The sequence below is a fragment of the Vipera ursinii genome (assembly GCF_947247035.1).
Source record: "Vipera ursinii genome assembly, chromosome: 10".
Taxonomy (NCBI): domain Eukaryota; kingdom Metazoa; phylum Chordata; class Lepidosauria; order Squamata; family Viperidae; genus Vipera; species Vipera ursinii.
Genome location: NC_139520.1, coordinates 13,440,734 through 13,462,759, shown reverse-complemented (window position 1 = coordinate 13,462,759; position 22,026 = coordinate 13,440,734). Strand labels below are relative to the sequence as shown.

At 47.3% G+C, this 22,026-nt stretch overlaps 1 protein-coding gene across 1 annotated transcript in view; it reads left to right on the top strand.

The window, feature by feature from the left end:
* Positions 1 to 22,026, top strand: part of EDC4 (enhancer of mRNA decapping 4) — a 33,127-nt gene that overhangs the window by 7,749 nt on the left and 3,352 nt on the right. The window contains exons 8-27 of the mRNA XM_083370631.1: positions 289 to 398; positions 830 to 916; positions 1,362 to 1,457; positions 1,592 to 1,694; positions 1,859 to 2,039; positions 2,734 to 2,806; positions 2,986 to 3,077; positions 4,424 to 4,620; positions 5,667 to 5,755; positions 6,997 to 7,150; positions 8,417 to 8,883; positions 10,148 to 10,246; positions 11,544 to 11,696; positions 12,862 to 12,898; positions 14,483 to 14,663; positions 16,444 to 16,599; positions 17,107 to 17,222; positions 18,733 to 18,898; positions 20,082 to 20,268; positions 21,593 to 21,812. Of these exons, the coding sequence (XP_083226757.1) occupies positions 289 to 398; positions 830 to 916; positions 1,362 to 1,457; positions 1,592 to 1,694; positions 1,859 to 2,039; positions 2,734 to 2,806; positions 2,986 to 3,077; positions 4,424 to 4,620; positions 5,667 to 5,755; positions 6,997 to 7,150; positions 8,417 to 8,883; positions 10,148 to 10,246; positions 11,544 to 11,696; positions 12,862 to 12,898; positions 14,483 to 14,663; positions 16,444 to 16,599; positions 17,107 to 17,222; positions 18,733 to 18,898; positions 20,082 to 20,268; positions 21,593 to 21,812 (2,964 nt within the window). The remainder of the gene's footprint in view (positions 1 to 288; positions 399 to 829; positions 917 to 1,361; positions 1,458 to 1,591; positions 1,695 to 1,858; positions 2,040 to 2,733; positions 2,807 to 2,985; positions 3,078 to 4,423; positions 4,621 to 5,666; positions 5,756 to 6,996; positions 7,151 to 8,416; positions 8,884 to 10,147; positions 10,247 to 11,543; positions 11,697 to 12,861; positions 12,899 to 14,482; positions 14,664 to 16,443; positions 16,600 to 17,106; positions 17,223 to 18,732; positions 18,899 to 20,081; positions 20,269 to 21,592; positions 21,813 to 22,026) is intronic.

Below are 22,026 nucleotides of genomic sequence, written 5' to 3'. Positions count from 1 at the left end.
ATCTGATATCGTATGATGTTTTTCACCTCCCAATTTGTGTAACTGCTTGTCCAAAATGGGCACAAGCATGCCACCAATAGGAACATTATGACTTCTTCAGCCAGGATATCTGTTTTTTTAGGAACAAACAGACCTTCCAAGTGTTATCAGAAAAAAGGCTATTAAAAAATAGCCTTGTCCCATCCCTGGGTCAAATGAGCAGAAAGATGCCTATTGCTGTAGTTCAACTGTGCTGTGCCGCTTCGTTAAAGATAACTGCTATATTTTTAACCCCCTGTTCTTTTATAGCGCCTGAGTGAGGGAGCGCTTTCTCCTGATGGAACTGTCTTGGCTACAGCAAGCCACGATGGCTATGTCAAATTCTGGCAGATTTACATAGATGGACAAGATGAGCCAAGGTAATTTCGGAAACAGAGAACTGTCAACAAAGGAGAATGTTTTGTAGCTCAGGCTTGAAATGAGGGGTCCTTGGTGCTCTCTGAGCTGGGTTGTTTTCTCGCAGACGTTTCATTCGCCAAACTAGGTAACGTCATCAGTACCAGTAAAAAGCAAACTTCACTCCTTTATTAGCACTGATGATGTTACCTAGTTTGGCTAATGAAACGTCTGCGAGAAAACAACCCAGCTCAGAGAGCACCAAGCACCCCTCCCAGAGAAGTACGACAAGCGTAGAAGCCATTTCATTGCTACAACTATTAAAAAGTAGGTTTGTCAAATCGTCTGCTCCATTTTCACGTCTCACTAAACCCGGAAGTGGCACGCTCGTTTAAAACACACTCTGGCTTGGGCTGATCTGTGAATGCAACCACGGTTTGTTTTGTTTCTCCAGTCGGTGCCTCCATGAATGGAAACCTCACGATGGCAAGCCTCTTTCCTGTTTGCTCTTCTGTGACAACCATAAAAAACAAGATCCAGAGTAAGTAATGATCCCGGTCTATGTGAAGGGGGTAAGGAACCCACTGCCAGGGCAAGAAAACAGCTGCGCTCTCCTTTGCCATCTCATCAGCGGGTCCTAGGCACAGAAAAGCGGAAAGAGCCTCGAAAGTGAATTTGCGACAGCGTTATTTGCGCTCTGTTCTAGTGGGTCCTGTCGAATGTGACGGAAGAGATATCTTTCTCTTTGTAATTAGCAAAACTTTCTAGAATATCCGAGATCCCCAGATAAGATCTTTCAGTGTTCCTAAGTTTTACCCCAAACCTTGCTAAAGTTAAATTAACAATATTAATTTACTGGGGCTGGAGGAGGGTTATTTATTTATTTATTTTTTCCCCTCTGTTGCATTGCAAGCCGCGTTTTCTTCACAACGGTCCTTTTTGTAGGCACTTGAGTCAGTTTTCTTCCCGTCCATTCATCTCCGCAGGGTTCCTTTTTGGAGGTTTCTCATCACTGGAGCAGATCAGAACCAAGAACTGAAGATGTGGTGCACCGTCTCGTGGACCTGCCTCCAGACTATTCAGTAAGGGTTCCTGTAGCCAACATTGCTTTATTTAATTAAGGGACGAGAATCCGATCTCCAGGAAAAAAAAAAGAAGGGACATCAGTAAGTTCAGAAGGGTGTCATGGCCACTCTTGTCTTTGGTCAATTTTCAGGTTTTCTCCGGATATATTTAGCTCTGTGAGCGTCCCTCCCAGTCTGAAGGTCTGCCTGGATCTCTCAGCCGAGTATCTAATTTTGAGCGATGTGCAAAGAAAGGTATGGAGCAGTATATATGTATATATAAGTGCTCTTGCTACCTAGCTGGAGTGAGGAGAAGAATCGACTTTTCTCCCGCTCTGCTGGGCTGTACCTATTTCCCGAGTCAAGGTGAGACTGTGCCTCCTCTTGCAGCCTCTGATGCGACAGGTTGCCTTCCACAGGTCTTATATGTGATGGAACTGGTCCAGAACCAAGAAGAGGGCAAAGCTTACTTCAGTTCCATCTCAGAGTTCCTGTTGACCCATCCAGTTCTGAGCTTCGGCATCCAAATGGTCAGCCGCTGCCGACTGAGGCACACAGAGGTCCTCTCAGCAGAAGAGGAGAGTGATGGCCTGAGTGCTGGTAAGTAAGTGATGGATGCCTCAGGAGACCTCCTTTCTGGACCCAGAACAAGAGTTGGGCGTGATCAAGACAGAGGCCTCTCTCGTGCAGTTGGCAGGTTGGCCCAAGCAGACTCTCACCTTCTGCCCAGGTTCTCCAGCCAGTGGTTTTCTTGCATAAATCTGTATAGGCCAGGGGTAGGCAACCTTGGCTCTTTGATGACTCGTGGACTTCAACTCCCAGAATTCCTGAGCCAGCATGGCTTAGCTTGGAAACCTCTCCATTTTCCCTCTGCGTGGCTGGCTCAGGAATTCTGGGAGTTGAAGTCCACGAGTCATCAGAGCCAAGGTTGCCTACCCTTGGTATAGACCACGAATAGCCTCTTCCATCAGTTTGCAGGATCCCCTTTGTTTAGATTGTCCAACTTCCAGTAGCAAAAGCTGCACAATGTGAAGCTAAACGTGCTTTTATAGTCCTAAATTCCTCACCTGTTAACGTTGGGATCATCTTAAATGATTTCTAGCATTTTGGTGGAGGGGAGGGGGGGGGGAAAACACCTGCGTGGCTCTTTAGTTAAACCAAAAAGGTTCATAAACTCCTCCTATTTGAATGTAAGGTCTGGGAGATTCTGCTATTCTTTTGCGGCTTTGGCTGCCTCTGGTGATGACAGGTTGGGATGATTAATTTTCTTCCGTCGGCTTCTTCCTTTTTTCAGAAGGCACTCAAGGTTCTGGTGCTTCAGGATCGGCAGCAGGGGTGCTGATCAAGCTCTTCTGTGTCCACACCAAGTAAGTTATTTCGCCCTCTCATTTTTTTTCTATGGCCTCCATTCTACTTGAAATGAAAGTGGGAGGCGCTGATGTGGGGGCATCACTAGCTTTGTACGATTGCAGATTTCAGGGGAGCGAGCGCCCTGGGGGAGCTAGGCAAAGTGTGTAACCTGAAGTCCTTTGCCTAAACGTTACAGGGCCCTTCAAGATGTACAGATAAGGTTCCAGCCCCTCCATAGTCCAGATACGGTCACTCCTGTCCCTCCCCATGGTTCCCGGGAAGACTTTGGTGAGCTTTTTTCTTTTGTTTCTTGCTTGCTGTTTATAAAGACTGGCAATTTGATAGATAGATAGATAGATAGATAGATAGATAGATAGATAGATAGATAGATAGATAGACAGAGATAGATAGATAGATAGATAGATAGATAGATAGATAGATAGATAGATAGATAGATAGACAGATAGATAGATATCGATAGAAAGATATAGATAGATAGATAGATAGATAGATAGATAGATAGATAGATGATAGAAAGGGACGTGGTGGCTCAGTGGGTTAGGACGCTGAGCTTGTCGATCAGAAGATTGGTAGTTTGGCGGGTCGAATCCTGAGTGCCGCGTAACAGAGAGAGCGCCTGTTACTCGTCCCAGCTTCTGCCAACCTAGCACGTAAAAATGCAAGTAGAAAAATAGGGACCAGTACGGTGGGAAGGTAACAGCGTTCCGTGCGCCTTTGGCATCTAGTCATGCCGGCCACATGACCACAGAGACATCCTCGGACAAGCGCTGGCTCTTCGGCTTTGAAACGGAGATGAGCACCGGCCCCTAGAGTCGGAAACGACTAGCACGCGTGTGCGGGGGAACCTTTACCTTTACTGTGTGTGTATATATTTATAAACAGCATTTGTACTGTTTATATACTTGGTTTACAAGTTTGAATTTACAATATGGAGGAGTTTTTTTTCTTTTTTCCTTCTTTCCCTTTCTCTCCCTCCTTTTAACTAAAAAAAAATTTATACATACCCAATTAAGAAAATAATTTTTACACGTTTAAAGAAAGCTTTATTTTATTTTTTTTAAAAAAGGAGGATAATCCCAGCTAACTAAGCATACAAACTAAGAAGGAAAAGGGGGAAAAAAGTACTTACATTTAAACTGGATCAATAGTCACTGGTCCTCTACCAGTGATTATCGTAACACTACCACAAGGGTCTTCAAACTTGGCCCTTTTATGACTTGTGGACTTCAACTCCCAGAATTCCTCAGCCAGCCACGCTGGCTGAGGAATTCTGGGAGTTGAAGTCCACAAGTCATAAAAGGGCCAAGTTTGAAGACCCTTGCACTACCACAATACAGTTAGTTCAAACTACTAATGTAAAATTATCACAGAATCTCTGCCCCAGTAACACAGACTGCTGCCTTCCCTGGTTGGTTGTAGAGAGGAGGGTTAAGGGAAGAAAGAGGCTGGGTTTCTAAAAATCAGGTCTTGGGTTTTTTTTCTATTTGCCCTGTCTTCAGGATAGGTAGCTTGCTGTGACTCCTCTTTATTCATACTTAACTGAAAGGAAGCTTCCGTGTATCTTTCTTTCTTTGCGACACCTTTGTGTTAACCTGTCCCTTTGGGTGCTGAAGCCTTCCCTGATCACCTGGCCGACATAGGCATGGAAGGGCGGGGCTCTGAGAAAGGATCCATCCACGGCTCCCAGCCGGACTTGCGACGCATTTCAGAACTGTCCGTGCCCGTGGACTTCCTCCCGCCATCGAATGACACCAAGCCCAAACTGATGACTCCAGACGCCTTCATGACTCCCAGCGCGTCCCTGCAGCAGGTAAGCGCTTTCGGAACGCTTTCAAGGAGAAGCCTCTGGTCCCCTCCCGGGCTGGGTTTGTGGCCGCTTTCACCGGCCGTCTTCACCCGTGCAAAAGGCAGAACCCAGTCGAGATTCTGTTTAGGCTTCATCCGTTATTTCCTGGACACGAATGATTCCAAGAAAAGAAGCCATCGAGGCCCGGAAGGGCTCTGAGGGGTAATGGGAGGCCTCGATGGATGGATGGCACGGTCATTTAAGAAGCTTTTTGAAGAGCGAATTAGCTGGTGCTCAAGGCAAAAAATTCTAATTGATTTTTTTGGGGGGAGGTGGTAGTTTCATTTTGATTTTCAAAGCCACCGCTAATTCTAAGGCTCCTAGTACTAGAGTGGAGATCGTGAGCCCCTTGGAAGTCAGAGAGCAGACATAAAGCACCATAGCTCTTAAGCTTTGGTTTTCGACACTCCCCAGTCTTCCCTCCCCCATTGCTAAGTAGCATCCAAAGGCCTAGTGTCAGGACCCACCCCAATCCACATCTTAGGAAAATAAAGAACTCTTGGAGCCAGGGCTTGTCCAACAGGAGGTTTTACTAGGATGTGATCGGTTGTGGAAATACAAGACAGGATCTGGCATTGTGTTACAACTTATGCTTTATAAAGAGTTCCCGGTTCAACCCCCTCCCCTCAAAACCCATTTGGTCAGACCCACATCAATTAAACTTCGGTGTCAACCCTTTCATGGGAAAGAGGGAACTTCCCCTGTCTTTATGATTATTGCCTCCTTCCTTTTCAGATTCAAATGGAGATACAAACCAGATCCCCCCTCCCTTCCCCTCCTTTGTTGTCCTAAGATCAAAAGGGTTTTCCCTGGTCTTTGAATGCAGCCACCGGCCAAGGCTGAATAAACCTCTTCTCCTCTCCCCCTTGGAGACATGGCAGAATCCAGGGAGGTCACAATATTTTAAACATACATTTATGAATGTGATATAAATGGATTCTGACACCTAGTTTCGTGTGATTGATTCTACACTGGTTGCCTCCCAAATAATGCACTCTTGTCTGTATCAGATCACAGGGTCTCCAGGAAGTAGCATTAGCTCCCTCACTGCTGTGACCACCATGAGCAGCACTTCCGTCGGAGAGCCTCCCCTTCCCAGGTAAGACACACACCCCTCCTTCGTGGGTTGAAGTGTAATTATGACTTTGATTAAGGACGAGGACTGAGGCCAGTTCAGAGGGCTTTGGGTCCATTGTACTATGTGTCTTATTCAATAACTTTTTTTTTCATTGGGAGCTGGCCAGAATCAGCGTTAAAAAAATAATAATAATCAGCGCACAGACAAATGAAATGGTCAGCTACAGGCGGTCCTCGACTCACAACGATTTGTTTAGCAACCGTTCAGAGTTAGGAAGGCCCTGGAAAAAAGGGGCTTGCGGGTTTTCACACATACGATCTGTCAACGCTGCTAACATCAGATGTTTTTGCTTTGACAACGTATGGAGATGCAACCATTTTCCTTCTTAGGTTTTTCTCTTAGAATTAAGAGTTAGAATTAGATGATACTGGGCTGGGGGGGAGGAGGAGGAATGTGCACGGGAGTTTAGCTAGACATAACAATACTGAACCTAGTGTGAGAACCAAGGTTATTGAAATAAGAGATGATAAGAAATGGCTGGGTTGGAGAACTGGAGGGAGAGCCTGCATTTCAAACTCAATGGAGAATGTGATTTATGACTGTTAATCAGAGGAGGGAATTGTGCTTTGATACTATGTGCTCAGGAGAGGGGAACTCAGATTTTGGCTTCGACCACGTACGTGCCGATGCTATGCTGCTCGAATAAAGATTCTTTAAGGTAAACAATGCCTCAAAGTTCTTTGAAGAGTTCCATCCGTCGGAACCATGACACGATCATCACAGCATCCCTAAGATCACGTGATAGAAATTCAGACCCTTGGCAGCTGTCACCTATTTATGACGGTTGCACTCTCCTGGGGTCGCCGTTGGTAACCTTAGCAAAGTCAGGGGGAGGGGTGGGAGAGCCAGATTGGCTTAATGACCCTGTGAGTCATTTTAAAAAACTGCAGTGTGGCCAAAAAAAAAAAAAGCTCGTAAAACAGGGCAAACCTCACTTAACCACTGCTTTGTAGCAACAGAAATTTGGAGTTTAGCTGTGGTTGGAAAGTTGAGGAGTGCCTGTATTATGTTTGTGCTTTGGGAATGCAGCGCTTAGCATGCTCTCAAACACCAGCATTGGTCCTGGCTGAGGGCAGAGCTGGGAACTCCGTTCCCAAGTTGCTTCTGATGGGAAGAGATGGAAGGATCTTATCTGTTAACACTGCTCTTCCTCCTCCTCCTCCTCCTCCTCCTCCTCCTCCTCCTCCTTCTTTCCGCCCTAGGCCATCGGAGGACATGTCCCTAAGCCCAAAGATCCAGCTCGATGCCAATCTCGCCCTGAGTGGCAGCAGTGGAAGTCTCCAGGCAAGCCCGCGGAATCACTCTGTGTTGCTCCCTGGCCTTCCTGAGAAACTGACCCCAAAGGTCCCCATCCCGGTAAGGTCGATTCCCCTCAAGGCCGTTCTGATTCTTCTCCACTCTCCCCCACGCCCTTCCTTGAAACATCCGCGCCTTTCCTTGCCCAAGCCGAATCGGCCGTGCTGAGCGAGGGCCTTGACTTCCTTGCACTTTTTAACCGTTGGTTTTTAAGCAGACCCTCACTGTGCATATAAAATTAAAAAGTAGACCGTAGGAATTGCAGCGAGAAAGAGATGAGACTGACTGATTGGAAACGTTGATATGGCTGCCCATCTTTCCAAAGACTTGCAGAGTTTTGAGCCAGGGCAGGAACCACCGTTGAGAAGAAGGCCTGCTGGGCTCCATAAGATGACTTTGCTTTAAGGGCAGATCTATCAGTCTTGGAATCCTCTTTATTAGGCCATTATTTATTTATTTATTTATTTATTTTGTCTGGTGTGTGCAATTAGCTGCCAGTTCTTTCATATCACTTGGGAATCTTTCCTAAGAATAAGAGTCACTGCAATAGAAGCAGTCAATGGATGGAGGAGATTTCATCTTCCTAGTCTGCTGCCTTCTAGACTAACACACAGAGAGAGAGAGAGAGAGAGAGACACAGATACAGTACACACACTGGAGAGCATGGATTTTGTGGCCAAATTGGGGAGAATCTGGGTTACATGGCGACCTTGATAACTGGAATTCTGGTTCTTGCTCAGCTATGAAACTCAAACTGGCAATGAGTCTCTTATGAGCCCTTATTGCTGAATGGTTGCCAGAATAATATTTGGGATCCACAAGGCGTGTCTGGAACGCTGGGATGAAAATGTGGAACGACCATAGAATTTAACAAAGGCTTACGTGGTTATAAGGTAGTTGCGAAAATTCTGCCCAGCTATTTCAAAACCATTTTTTTCTGTATTAGCTATGTTCGTTTTACATTTTGTGACCTAAACCATCATCGTTATCATCCAGGCCTGTTAATGGAAAGGGGAAGGTAGGCAGGAAATGTTGGATTAACTTTCCAGGATCGTATTAAGGCAGAGGACCTCAACCTTTCGGGCCCCAGGGGCCGGTTCCGTGGAGAGAGGTGTGGTACTTTGTACTCCTTTTCCTCTTGGCATTGCTGCTGCTGGAAATGAATTTGTACTATAGATAAAACAAAACCACTTTTCAGCTCCAGTGGTATTAATTGTGTATCCGTCTAATTAAGACGGTCAATTCTATGTCCATGGCCCGGGGGTTGGAGACCCCTGGTGTAAGATATGCTACAAGCGGATCACTCTCTTTGCCTTTCCTCTCAAGGTTTCCACAGGGAATCCTCCTCCTTTGGCCCTGGCACAGGAGGAAGTGGAGCCTCTGGTGGTGCCCCAGTCCTCTCCAACTCGTGAGCGCTCCCCGGATGTCATCTCCTCCGCCTCGACCGCCATGTCCCAAGACATCCCTGAAATCGCCTCGGAGACCCTGCAGCGCAGCTTCGGGACAGCCCCGTCTGGCCTCCCGGTCGAAATTCTGGACTCCAACCATCACACGGACAGCATGGCTTCGGCAGCCTCAGCTCTCCACTTGCTTTCTCCGCGCAACCGTCACAGCTCAGAGCCCAGCCATCACTCCTTGGACATGGCCCCCAGCGAGGTGGACATGCTCACCGCCCCCTCGCTGCTGGAGGCAGCCTTACCTCAGGAAAACGTGGTGCTGGATAGCGGGGTGAGTCAGCCCTGGCCGGCCGCTCCTGACATCACCAGAGAGACCAGGAACACTATGGCAGACAGGTAAGGCCGGGTTGCCATCCCTCTTCCCCGGGGCCAGGATACCCATCTTGACCCTCCCTTGCTTGCTTTTCATAGTCGCCGTAAAATTAAAGAAAGTGTGCAGGACTATTCAATCCACTTCTCTGTGGAAGAAGACAGGGATCTGATCTTAGGAAAATCAGAGGTATGATTAAAGCAGGGGTCCCCAACTCCCAGTCCGTAGACCGGCACCGGTCCGCGGCATACCAGCAATCGGCCCACGCAAACAAGTCAAGCCCCATCTGCTGGTGTTCTGTTCCAGCCTACTACCGGCCCTGCAGAAAAGGCAGGGACAACCCCTTTACAAAAGGCAAAAGGCTGGAAGTAAGCCCGCCAAATTTATTTACACAAAACAGATCCAAAACAGAGCAAACTGAGCAAAACAAAATACGAACCACTAAAACAGGAGCTATTCAAACGGTTGCCTTCAGCAAACCAGCCCTCCCACACATTCCCCTTTTAAACAGTTCAAGGCGTGGCTTCTCTCTGCCTCCTTCCGAGGTGCCCCATTGCCTTCCTCTGTTTACTCCTGATTGACTGCCTCCTGTGTTGGGCATCCTTGAACAAGGCCAGCTGTGGGTCATCTTCATCCACACTGTCAGGCTCACACAGCTGGGTCTGGGTAGTAACCAGATGAGAGGGGCCTGGCTGAGAGCCCTGCGAAGCCTCAGAACTGTCCTCTGCAGGCTCTCCAAACCCCTTCTCCTCCTCCCCAACTGCCAAACCCACAGGCTGACCCTGAATCACAACAGCTGGATGCAGGCAGCATGTGAAACCAGGCCCCCTCCAGTCCGCAGAAAAACCTTTCTCCAGGGAACTGGTCCCTGGTGCCCGAAAGGTTGGGGGCCTCTGGATTAAAGCCTACCTTTTGGTGGGTCTGTTGTAACTTGGGTCTATCATAAGTCAAGGACAACCTGTACCTCTGGGTTGTGATCTGCAGTCAAGCCCTGTTTTTCCTCCTCCTCCTCCTCCTCCTCCTCCTCCTCCTCCTCCTCCTCCTCCTCCTCCTCCTCCTCCTCCTCCTCCTCTATCTAAACAACCCCGTTATCCAAGATAGGCATCTAAGGACTGTATTTGGGATGAGCATGAAATAAAATATGGATCCTGCAGAGCCGTTTTGGCTGGAAAAGAAAACCCTAGTGGCTCTTGGGTGTCTGTGTGCTTAATTTTCGGTGCCTGAAAATAAAGCAGAATGCATTTGGCTTTGATGCAACCTGCCTCCCTGATGGTTTTTTTTTCCATGCAGCCCCAGGAATGAAGTGGAAGAGAAGCATAAGAGCTCTTGCCACAGGCACAGCTACCGCCTCCTGCAGCATGACAGTCAGGATGCTAGCGCCGAGCAGAGGTATGGGCTGCGTCCCGTTCCCTCTTCCTCGCTTGAAGCTTCTGGCGAGGCAAAGCAAATGAATTTGAGGAAAATGCGGTCTAGTATAAAATCCCAGTAGTAGGGAATATGGCTGTCTAGAGACACACTTTTTTTTTCTTCCCCAGCATTTTCAGAAATAAAGACAGGGCTTTAATTCTCAGAGGACTAGCAGCATTTTAAAGGGTCTTACAAAAGTAAGTGACTTCTGCTCTGGAGAGGAATAGTTAGCAAATATAGGTCGTCCTCGACTTAAAACCACGATTCAGCACAGAGTTTATATGGCTAAATGAGAAATTTAAGTGCCCCTTTTTACGACTTTTCTTGCCGCACTTGGTAAGCAAATCGCTGCGGTTGTTAAGTTAGTAACCTGGCTGTTAAGTGAATCTGGCTTCCCCATTGACTTTGCTTGTCAGAAGGTCCCAAAAGGGGATCACATGACCCCGGGACACTGCAACCGTCGTAAATACGAATCGGTCGCCAAGCATCCGAATGTCAATCACGTGACCCTGGGGATGCTGCAGTGCAACCGCCATAAGCGTGAAAAATGCTTGTGTCACTTTTTCCAGTGTTGTTGTAACTTGGAACAGTCACGAAATGAACTGTTGTAAGTTGAGGGCTGCCGCCTGTGGGGCCAAATTTGATTCAAATAGCCCATTCGATTTGGAATTGAAATCCGATTTAGAAAATGGATCCATTTACCTCGGATCAGTTGAATTTGACATCTGGAAATCTGATTTGGAGATTGGACCAGATCGAATCTCCAAATGATACGTTCACACACACACACACACACACACACACACCTGTCTGAGGCCAAATGAATGCAATCTCATCCTGGCCAGAGAAACATTTGAGATTCAGTAGCTCAGCATATGCTTTCTTCTTCTTGGCCTTTGCCTGTCAGAGGCAGCTTGTCAGTAGAAACTAGGATTGCTGGCTAATACAAGGTGGCACTGGGATCTGGGTGGAGAGGATCTGAATAGAATCCTCTGAAAATCGATCCAATGGTCACTATTGTAATGGCAGGAAACCAAACACTAAATGCATTTAAGATTGCCTCGATGCCCTGCTCTCTTGGTAAAGAACAGGGTGCCCTGTTAAGGAAAACTGATCCATCAGCTGCTTCTTTGGACGGCAGAATCATAGCCGAAATTCACCCTGGATAAATGCCGCCGTATTCCACTGCTGAGCGAAAGTTGATCCGAGACTGTCGTTATGATACCATTTGCGGGGACTTCTGGCAAGCTGCCTTCTTTCCCTTCTCTTCCCTCTGCAGCGATCATGACGATGAAGTTGCGAGCTTGGCTGCCACTTCCGGCGGGTTCACAACCAAAATGACCGTCCAGCGGCTGCCGGTGAAGGACTGGAAAGCCAAAGTCTCTCCTCGGGCTTCCCCAAAACTGAAGAGGAAGGGGAAGAAAGACGACAGGTTGGTGTATGAGAGAGGCAGGTAGACAGTCATAGGCAGACAGTCAGAAGTAGATGATGATGATGATGATGATGATGATGATAAAGAAAGGAAAGAGAAAAAAAGAAAAAGAAAGATGATAAGATTGGCAGAGAGAGAGAGAGAGATGCATACAAGCACACACACACATACAAACCATTTTTTAAAAGCTTTTAGTCTCATCATTGTCACATCTTTTACCAGGGGTCTCCAAACTTGGGAATTTTAAATCTTGTGGGCTTCAACACCCAGGATACCTCAGCTGCTGGGCTGAGGAATTCTGGGAGCTGGTGTCCACAAGTCTTAAAGTCCTAAAGTTTGGAGACTCCTGATCTATACCCTCTTTCACCAGGAGTGTCACCATACACTGCCTTACTTCCAGAGCTCCAAAAGGGGGCATTGCCAACCAGCAAGTCTTCTGTTGGAATTATACCCAAAGATGCTTTTTCAGGAGGAAACTGGACTTTCTTGGGGGTTTTTTTTTGAAGACGTTTCGCCTCTCATCCAGGCAGCTTCTTCAGCTCTGACTGGATGGCTGGGGAACAGAAGAGCTGAAGAAGCTTCTTGGATAAGAAGCGAAGCATCTTCAAAGCAAAACAAGAAAGTCCAGTTGCCTCGTGAAAAAGCACCTTGGGAACAACTGCGAGCTGGATGACTGAGAATCTCCATTAGACATTTGTTGGAATTATACTTCTACCCTGAGTTTAGAACATTAAAAGACAGGGGTGACATATGTGGAATACTAGGAATCCTTTGAGATACTAGCTACTTTCTTATCTGTGTGTCTGTCTGGCCATCTAGCTATCAATCAATCTCAAGTGTGATATTCAAGCCCACCATTACCATTCAACCTATTTTAAAACTATCGATCTCCTTGTGCTTTAGAGCGCAAACAGTTGCGCTGCCATACATCTGGGGAGGGGCCAAGTTGGAAAAGACCGTTATCTTGGGTCAAGCTAGGAATTTGTCCTTGGGCTTTTTAACTTAGGTGCTTCCATTTATTGTCGTCATGGTACGACTCGAAGTTACTGGGGTGAGAAATTTAATCAGAAGAAGCTCGTTTTCCGTTTAGAGAAGATCTGTTGACATTGAAGCTGTAATGATCTTCCTGACAATGTCTTGCTTAACCCCTTTTCTTTGGTTGTAGGGACGCGACACAGTCCCCAGGGTCCTTTGATCAGCAGGTTAGTGCAGACGCTTTATTTTATTTTATTTGTTTATTTGCCTTTCTGCTTCTTCCCCTCCCGCCCCAGATTTGCAAAGGTTTAGAATTGTGGGATGAAATTAAGTCACGCAGTGATATCAGTGGTTAGGGCTCTCTTCCTAGATTTGTACTGATCCCTCGCACCCAGGATCACGCTTGTCTTAAGAATTTGAAACTTGAGGGTTGATCTGCTCACCTGATTCCTTCTTTCAGTCAGGCAGTAAGCCTGTTGGAATAATTGCCTCCCAGTCAAGCCTCAGTTAAACTTAGCCACACGGATTTCTTTAAAAGTAGTACAATACATTAATTTAATTTTAATTTTAATTTATTAATATTTCTATACCGCCCTTCTCCCGAAGGACTCAGGGCGGTGTACAGGGCAAGAATAAAACACAAAATTACAAAAGTTAAAAAGTAATTAAATACATGCCCATTAAAAAACAGTTAATACATAATAAAAACCCCAATAAAATGACAGTAAAAACCCCACCAATCCCCCCTCAGGCCAGGCCGGCTTGTTCGAACAAGTATGTTTTTAGATTGCGGCGAAAGGAGCGAAGATCGGGCGCCGTCTGGAGCTCAACCGGTAACTGGTTCCATAGTTCCGGGGCGCCCACAGAGAAGGATCTTCCCCTGGGGGCCACCAATTGACATTCTCTGACCGGTGGCACCCTGAGGAGGCCCTCTCTGTGGGAACGCACAGGGCGGAGGGAAGTTGATGCCGGCAGCAGGTGTTCCCTAAGGTACTCCGGACCCCTGCCATGTAGGGCTTTAAACACCATTACTAGCACCTTGAATCTCACCCGGAAGACAACTGGTAACCAATGCAGCTCACGGAGCAGAGGTGTGACATGGGAGTATCGGGAGACTCCCAACACAACTCTCGCGGCTGCATTCTGTACCAGTTGGAGCCTCCGGGTGGTCCTCAAGGGAAGCCCCATGTAGAGAGCGTTGCAGTAGTCTAGACGAGAGGTCACGAGCACGTGAGTGACCGTGCATAGATCATCCCGGCTTAGATAGGGCCGCAACTGGCGCACCAGGCACCATTAGCTTTGAAATCTGCATTAACAAAAGCAAATTAGAACATGGGCAATTCCGTGTAGTTCCTCTGATCCCAAGGCCACAAGCATTAATTGAAATAAACACTTCTTCCCAAATGTTTCTTCGTTTGGTGTCATTTATGGATATTTTCTGCCATTCTCCCAAATGACCACGGTGGGCGAGTCCAGTTCATTCTCTACAAGAGGGACAAACTCTTATTATTATCAACTAAATAAAAACATCTTCGTATTTGTATTTGCCAGGTACTGCCAGAAAAAGAGAGGAAATACTGGATGTTGTAATATTAGACTTACACGAAAGGTTTAAGTAGATCACTGAATTACTGATTGACCCAGACAATGCGTTGCTTTTTTAAATATTTGATTGTGAAATGGGAAAAATCAATAAAATACATATAAAAGAAAAAAGAGGGACAAACTCAATTGGGTTTCTCTGAACAAAACAGCAAGATCCACTGAAAACCACAGCATGGTGGTGTTTATCTTGTGCCTTCTCCCTCTAGGCTGCTCCCGGCTACCAGGAGGAGCTGATGTCTCTGCTCAGGACCCAGCAAAGGGAGGTTGCTGAACTGAGACAGAATCAGATGGAGCTGATGCAGAGGCTGGCAGATCACCTGGATGCTGTCCAGAGCTCTCTTATGGGTCACATCGAGCGGGTGATCGACTCCCAGCACGAGCAGGAACGTATCCTCCCTAGAAAAGGCTAACCGGAATTTGTCCCGTTCAGCACTGGGTTTGGTGGTCTTTGTGTTCTTGTAGACTTTCGTGTTTCTACACACAAATGTACTTGGCTGGAAGAAGGAGGAGGACCCGTTTGCTCGAAGTACTGATTTTTTTTCTTTCCTATTTGCTGTATTTACACCTCATAACCAGATAATAAGGGATTAGAGTCATAAAACAGAGGGGTGGGGGGGGGAAACAGTGTTCTCTAAACCAGCGTTTTCCAACCTTAGGAACTTGAAGATGCGTGGACTTCAACTCCCAGAATTCCCCAGCCAGCATAGCTGGCTGGGGAATTCTGGGAGTTGAAGTCCACGCATCTTCAAGTTCCTAAGGTTGGGAAACGCTGCTCTAAACAACTTGAAAAATTGAGAAAGCAGGAAAGGTTAAAAGGTTAAAATTTGACTGCACTGATTATTATTTTTTTTAATTCCGTACCAAATAAAAAAGGAGAAACAGTATGAAGAATTTCATCTTTAGCTAAGTCCGATTAGCGAGGAAGAACTTGCCGTTTCTTTGCAGGAAACTGACTCCTTCTGTACTGACAGCTGTCCCTCAACCAGTTTTTCTTTGTTCTGGGCAGTATCATCTTTTGTTTTTTTGTTTCCCCCCCCCTCCCCCACACTGTCTACCACCCAGGCTTTTTACCCGGCGATGTCAGGGGTTTGTAGCCAGTGTGGGAGTGAAAGTGACAGCCCAAGTTTGCCAGCAAAGAAATGCTATCTTCCAAGGCCTAGGAACAAAGGATTAAAAAAAAAAGTCTGTACGTCAATAAAAATGTGAGAGGGTGAGAATAAGGAACTTGCTATGGTTATTTTTCGTCCCCTAACGGTGCTCTCCTAGTTCTTAAGACATAGTTCAACAAGAGGTTTTGTTTTATCGACTTCTTTGTTGCAGTTATTTATTTAAGGTTGAGAGGGAGTGGTCAGCCCAACATCTCCCAACTGGCAGCTGGGGCTAAAGAAGACTAGAATTTGGATTTCCCAATTTCTGGGCCAGCTCTTTTAACTACTGTACCACGATGGCTCTGAAAGAAAAGAAGGATCAGACTAGGGAATTGCACAGAACTGCTTAGTGGTTTTTTTTCCTAATATGTTGCAAAAATTACTAGCTAGCCATGCTTACAGTGTGTCTGAGAGCCTTCAGCCAAATATAACTCTTGTTGAGCCATTTTTTCCCCTTCTGATTCTTAGAGACTGCCTGGACAGATCCCTGAAGTTTTTTTTTTTTAGCAAGGTTTTTCAGAAATGGTTTGCCATGGCCTGCTTCCTAGGGCTGAGAAAAAATTTCAGGATCACCCAGCCGGCATTGTGCCTAAGGTGGGACTAGAACTCACCATCTCCTGGTTTCTAGCGTGGTGTCTTAACCGTTACACCAAACTGGCTCTCAAGTGAAGCCTTACTAAGTTGTATATCTGAAGTCTTGCCATGGAGTCTGATCAGAGCCGTGGTGGCGCAGAGGTTAGAATGCGGTATCACAGGCTAATTCTGCCGACTGCCAGCAGTTCGATCCTGACCGGCTCAAGGTTGACTCAGCCTCCCTCCCTTCTGAGGTCGGTAAAATGGGGACCCAAATTGCTGGGGGCAAGATGCTGAGTCTGTAAACCACTTAGAGAAGGCCGTAAAGCGTTATTAAGCGGTACGTAAGTCTAAGCGCTCCCGGCATTGCTGTTGCTATCTTTGGCATCTCTGAGCCCAGCCTGTCCTACCTTTCCTCGCCGTGTTCCTTAACTCTTAAGTTTCAGAGCGGAGGCTGGAACAGGCTCTGGCGGAAGGTCAGCAGCGCAGCGGGCAGCTGCAGGAGCACCTCTCCCAACAGCTCTCCCAGTCCCTCTCGACGGCTGCCTGCAATCGACTGGAGAGGACCATCCGCGAGGAGATGAAAAAGACAGTTCCCCCGTGTAAGTCTTGCCCAGCGGATGATGAATTGCTTGCAAAAGATCCTGCAGGGAGAACATGTCACTCGTAGGCCGTTTCTCTCAAGGATCTGGATTTTGAGTTAGAGACGCTAAAAAAAAATAAGGTGGATCCGGTTCAAGGGCATGGTTTGGATTGCCAGGAGAAGCATTTCTGATTCTTCTCAACAGCGCCCATTAGCTTTTTTTATTTTTATTTTTCCTGGTTCCTTTCTTTCCAAGAGATCATTAGATGGCAGTTAAAAAAAATGTGAATGTTAACAGTTCATAGCTGTGATGGGCAACGGAGGGTGTTGAACTCCAGGGCCTGTGAATTCTAACTAAGATAAGCCAGATGAAGGCCGCTGGGAGGTGCTCTCCAATCCGAGGAGTTGTATATGTTGCCTTCCCCTCGGTTTTCAGAGAGTGTTCACCCGCAGGCTTTCTTACACAGTTAACTCCTTCCACCCCCACCCCCCCAAAAAAAGGATTTGGTCTTCTCTTGTTAAACAGGTGTATCTAAGAGCTTGGATCCCATCACTGGACAGCTGAGTAACACTATTGCAAATAAGCTAACAGCCATCGAAGGGACACTAAAGGAGAACATTGCCAAACTGGTGAAATCGAAGGTGAGAGCATGTACGAGCACATTCTTTGCTGATGCTTCTGTTCAGGTTACGCCCCTCTTTCAGCTGAAGCTACAGGTAGTCCTCAACTTAACCTCCACAACTGGGGGCAGAATTTCCATGGCTGAGCAAGGCAGCTCCTCATTTGAGTCGTGCCGGGTTTTACGACCTTACTATTTTGGCCACAGCTGTTAAGCAAATCCCTTAGCAGTTGCTAAGCAAAACGACACAATGGTTGAGCCAACCCCACTTCCCCATTCACTTTGCTGGTCAGAAGCTGTCGAGAAAGTCACAGACGGCAATCAGATGACCCCCAGGGTGCCGCCACCATTGTCAAGTGCACGCTGACGGCCGAGCACATGCATTTTGATCGTGTGCCTCTGCGGATGCTGCCACAGTCATCGTTCTGCTTCTCTCCGTGCCGTTGTGGCTTCAGGCAGTCGCCAAATGAATGGTTGTAAGTCAAGGACCGCCCGCATAAGCAGCCTTAAATCGGCAGGGTTACTGCTTCAGCCAACGAGAGAGCAGGGACCACTTCTTTAGTGACCTCGGTTGCACGGAGATCATTTTATCAGGGTTTTAGTGGGGTTTGTAAGATTGTCTGGGACTGTTCTGTCCCAGCCTACTTGAGCTCTTGTTAAGTTCACAAGGAGAAAACCCTTCTTCAAATCAAGCAGGCAGGAACCGCAGGACAAACCCAGACCCCTTTTATTACTCACAGACTTGAGGAAAAACAAACACAGTTCATCACAAGTCCTGAACGGTTGCCTTTGGCAACCAGCACCTCCCACACCTTCCCTTTTATTATGCAGCCACGGCATGGCTTCCTAATGCCTTCTCCTTTGCCTCTGGAGCCGCCCCATTGCATTCCTCTGTCCTACTCGCTTCTCTTGCCTGCGCATTCATGCACCCGGGATTTGTCCCAAGTGTTCATCACCACTGTCCAACTCAGGCTCCCAGCACAGCTGTGTCTCAGCCTGAGCGCGAGTAGAGGGGCCCGGTTCCTCGTCCGACTGTACGCCTTGGAGCTCCTCAGCCTTCCTCTGACTCTGATGTCACTCTAGGCCCCTCCTCTTCCTCTGAGTCCTCAGACTCAGCTGCCAGATCCACGGGCTGGCGAGGAATCACAACAGGGACGCTACACATCCTCTCCACCACCTGTTTTCCTTGTTCCATTCTGGGAGGAGGAGGAGGCTCCCTGGTATCCGAAGCAGAACATCCCGACTCGGTCACAGTTTTGTTCCATACAGCCTAAACCTTGTGAATGCTAAAGCTTCCTCCTCCCGTTATGTATTCGAGGTGGACAGTGATTAATATTTATATGTTACGTAAGGGCGTAGATCTACACGTATGTTGTTTATGGTATGTTTAAATGTGTGTTGTATACACACATGGAGTGCAGGCAACCAAATTTCATTTTTAAGGTGTGCCATTGTGCCCACAGTAAAAAACAAAAAGACAATAAATGTTATCTAATCTAAGCTTTGGGGATTTCTGCCTCCTTGGTTTCCAGAACCTTACCGACACCATCGCTCGGGCAGCCAGCGATACCTTACAGGTGCCCATGCAGACCGCATTTCGGGAGGCCTTTCAAAGTATAGTTCTACCTGCTTTTGAAAAGAGCTGCCAGTCAATGTTCCAGCAGATCAACGACACCTTCAAACAAGGCACGCAAGAATGTATGTCGTTTTCACTGCCCTTCTGTTTCCCAGCGGTTTTGCTGCCAATCCAGGAAATGGGAGTAAGGGTTTACTAAAGCAGGGGGAAAGAATGTCAGTTGAACAGCTTTTGAGTTTAGGGATGTTAGAGCGTGATCTAAGAGTGGAGCTTCTGAGGGGGGGGCATATGTCTCTCAGCTATTTCTGCTGATAGAAGTCTCCAGCTGGCCATTTATTGAACACCAACAACATCATGATTGGTTCCACAGTAATGGAAATCTCTTCCATTTGGAATAATTCCCCTGGGAGCCTTTTGAAAGAGATTTTTGTTGTTGTTCAGCTTGGCTTGAAAGATAACCTCGCTGAGCAAGACTCAAATGCAGTGTTCTTGAAAGGGGAAGGGGGGTTTCCAGTGAGATTTTGAATAGGGTGCGTTGCCCTGCTTCTCTGGACCAATAATGATCTCAGAATATTCAGGAGAAATCTTTGCCAAAGGAACATTTCCAGTATTTTGGCAAAGGTCTACGGCTTCCCGAGATTGCACTTTTTTTGTCCGAGCAGAAAATCCACAGCAGATAATCCAGGCAAGACATTTGGTGAGATTCGTGTAAATTCATGAATTTCCTATGCCTTGTGGTAGAGTTTGAAAAACAGTGCAATGTTTGGGTGAGAGTGAGGGCATAAGAAACATTACAAGTAGCCCCCAACTTAAACCACGTTGGAGCCTTGCGGTCATAAATGATTGTGGTTGTAGGCCAGGTCACCGCACGATCAGACTCACTCTACAATTATTTTTACGACAATCGTGACAGCGGTCATGAAGAGAACCACATGGTCATAAGTCCAAATCTACTTGGAGAATGGGTTGTAAATTTACTTTCCACGGCCGTTGTAACTTCGAAGGGTTGATAATGCCGCTTGGGGCCCCCCGAAAGCCCTAATAAGCAGGCATATACATAGAATGAAGGCTATTGCTAAGCACATTGGTTTGTGCTTAAATTGTAAGCCGCCCTGAGTCTTCGGAGAAGGGCGGGATATAAATGGGATTAAAATAAAATAAATAAAATAAATAAGCAACCGGCTGTAAACTTTACAACCAGAGATTGTAAGCAAAGTTGATGAGAAAGAAGCATTGGGAGACGGCAGATATGGGGAAAATTGGCTTCAGTCACACCACTGGACTTTTATGCATTCTCTCTCCTAGATATTCTTCAGTTGGAGGCTCAGTTGAAGAATAAGAAGATGCGAGAACAAGAAGCCCGGGACACTCTCTTGGGCCAGCTCCGGCAGATGGTCAACTCTTTCCAGAGCACAACTGACCAACTGGCATCCACCATCACAGCCAGCGTGCATTCTGAGGTTCAGCATCAGCTTCACGTCATTGTGGGCAAGTGAGTTCATGGGAACCTAGGTGGGCACCATCTGTAGGAGGAGTTGATTATCCCCTACTGTTGCAATATCCCATCGTGTACTCACACAGAGTCAGATTAAGAGTTGTGGGTTCCTTTGGTAGATCCTAGACAAGATCCACAAGCTCAACTGATGCAATTAGAGCCTTGGTATGTTACTGAGAAGGGACGCGGTGGCTCAGTGGGTTAGGACGCTGAGCTTGTCGATCAGAAGGTCGGCGGTTTGGCGGGTCGAATCCCGAGTGCCGCGTGACAGAGTGAGCGCCTTTTACTCGTCCCAGCTTCTGCCAACCTAGCAGTTCGAAAGCACGTAAAAATGCAAGTAGGAAAACAGGGACCACTACGGTGGGAAGGTAACAGCGTTCCGTGTGCCTTTGGCATCTAGTCATGCCGGCCACAGGACCACGGAGACATCTTCAGACAAGCGCTGGCTCTTCGGCTTTGAAACGGAGATGAGCACCGGCCCCTAGAGTGGGAAACGACTAGCACACATGTGCGGGGGAACCTTTACCTTTATATGTTACTGAGAGATCTGGAGCCCCGTGTCTTTTCTGACTGACTGTCCTGGTACACTGGAGGGTTACCACTTCTTCACATTAGCCAGACTTCTCAGCACTGGGAGCTTCCCTCCATCTAGAATTGAAACATTTCCCTCATCTTGCCAAAAGTCTCTGTGCTCAGAGCAATTAGGACAGAGGTCCCCAACCTTCTGAGCACCAGGGACCGGTTCCGTGGAGAAAGTTTTTTTTTCCCACGGACCGGAGAGTGCGTGGTTTTGTGTGCTGCCTGCATCCCGCCGATGGGGCTTTGCTTGTTTGTGCGGACTGGTTGCTGGCATGCTGCAGACCAGTGCTGGTCCACGGACCAGGGGTTGGTGACCCCTAAATTAGGAGAAGGTGCGAAAAATTACTGCCTGTCATCGACATTAAATCTCCCTAGAATTTCAGTGGCTCCACAAAATAGAATAATCAAGCTGTTCCTTTTTGCCCATTCCATCCCTGTAAAGGGAGACGTGGCAGCTTCTTATTAAACTTGATGCTCTCTTTGGAATTTCAGTCTGATACTTTGAAAGAAGCTCCAGGTTGGGGAAGCCATTCGCTAGGTAGGTAGGCCCTAATAGAAAGTTTGGATGGAAGTTTGGAGCCAGTTATTCTGTTGTGCCGCATCTTCTTATATACCCAATAAGAAGCGTTGAGCGAGTGCGAAACATGTGTTTTGTCCCGTGTGTTCCGCACCCTCTGTGCTGTCGGATCCCTGTGACCGTTTCCCCCCCCCCTCACCTTCTTCTTTTCCACCGTTTGTCCAGCATGCAAGAGTCCATCTTGGCTCAGGTGCAGCGAGTCATCAAGGGGGAGGTGAGCACAGCTATGAAGGAGCAGCAGGCGGCTGTCACCTCCAGCATCATGCAGGCCATGCGTTCGGCTGCGGGCACGCCCATCCCTGCCACCCACCTAGACTTCCAGTCCCAGCAGGCTCACATACTGCAACTTTTGCAGCAGGGACACCTGAACCAAGCCTTCCAGCAGGTATGCCTCCTCCTGACTCGATGGCCAGGTAGTTTCTCCCAACTGCCCACAGGAAGGCCTTCCCACTGGGCCTTCTGGGCACCAGTTGCAGGGCTTAAGGAAGAAAAACCACTGGGTTTTTTTTCAAGGCTAAGGATTCCGAGCTGCAGCTCCTGGTGTCATTTTTTTAAAAAAGGAGTCTCTCTCTCTCTCTCTCTCTCTCTCTGTTTCTGTC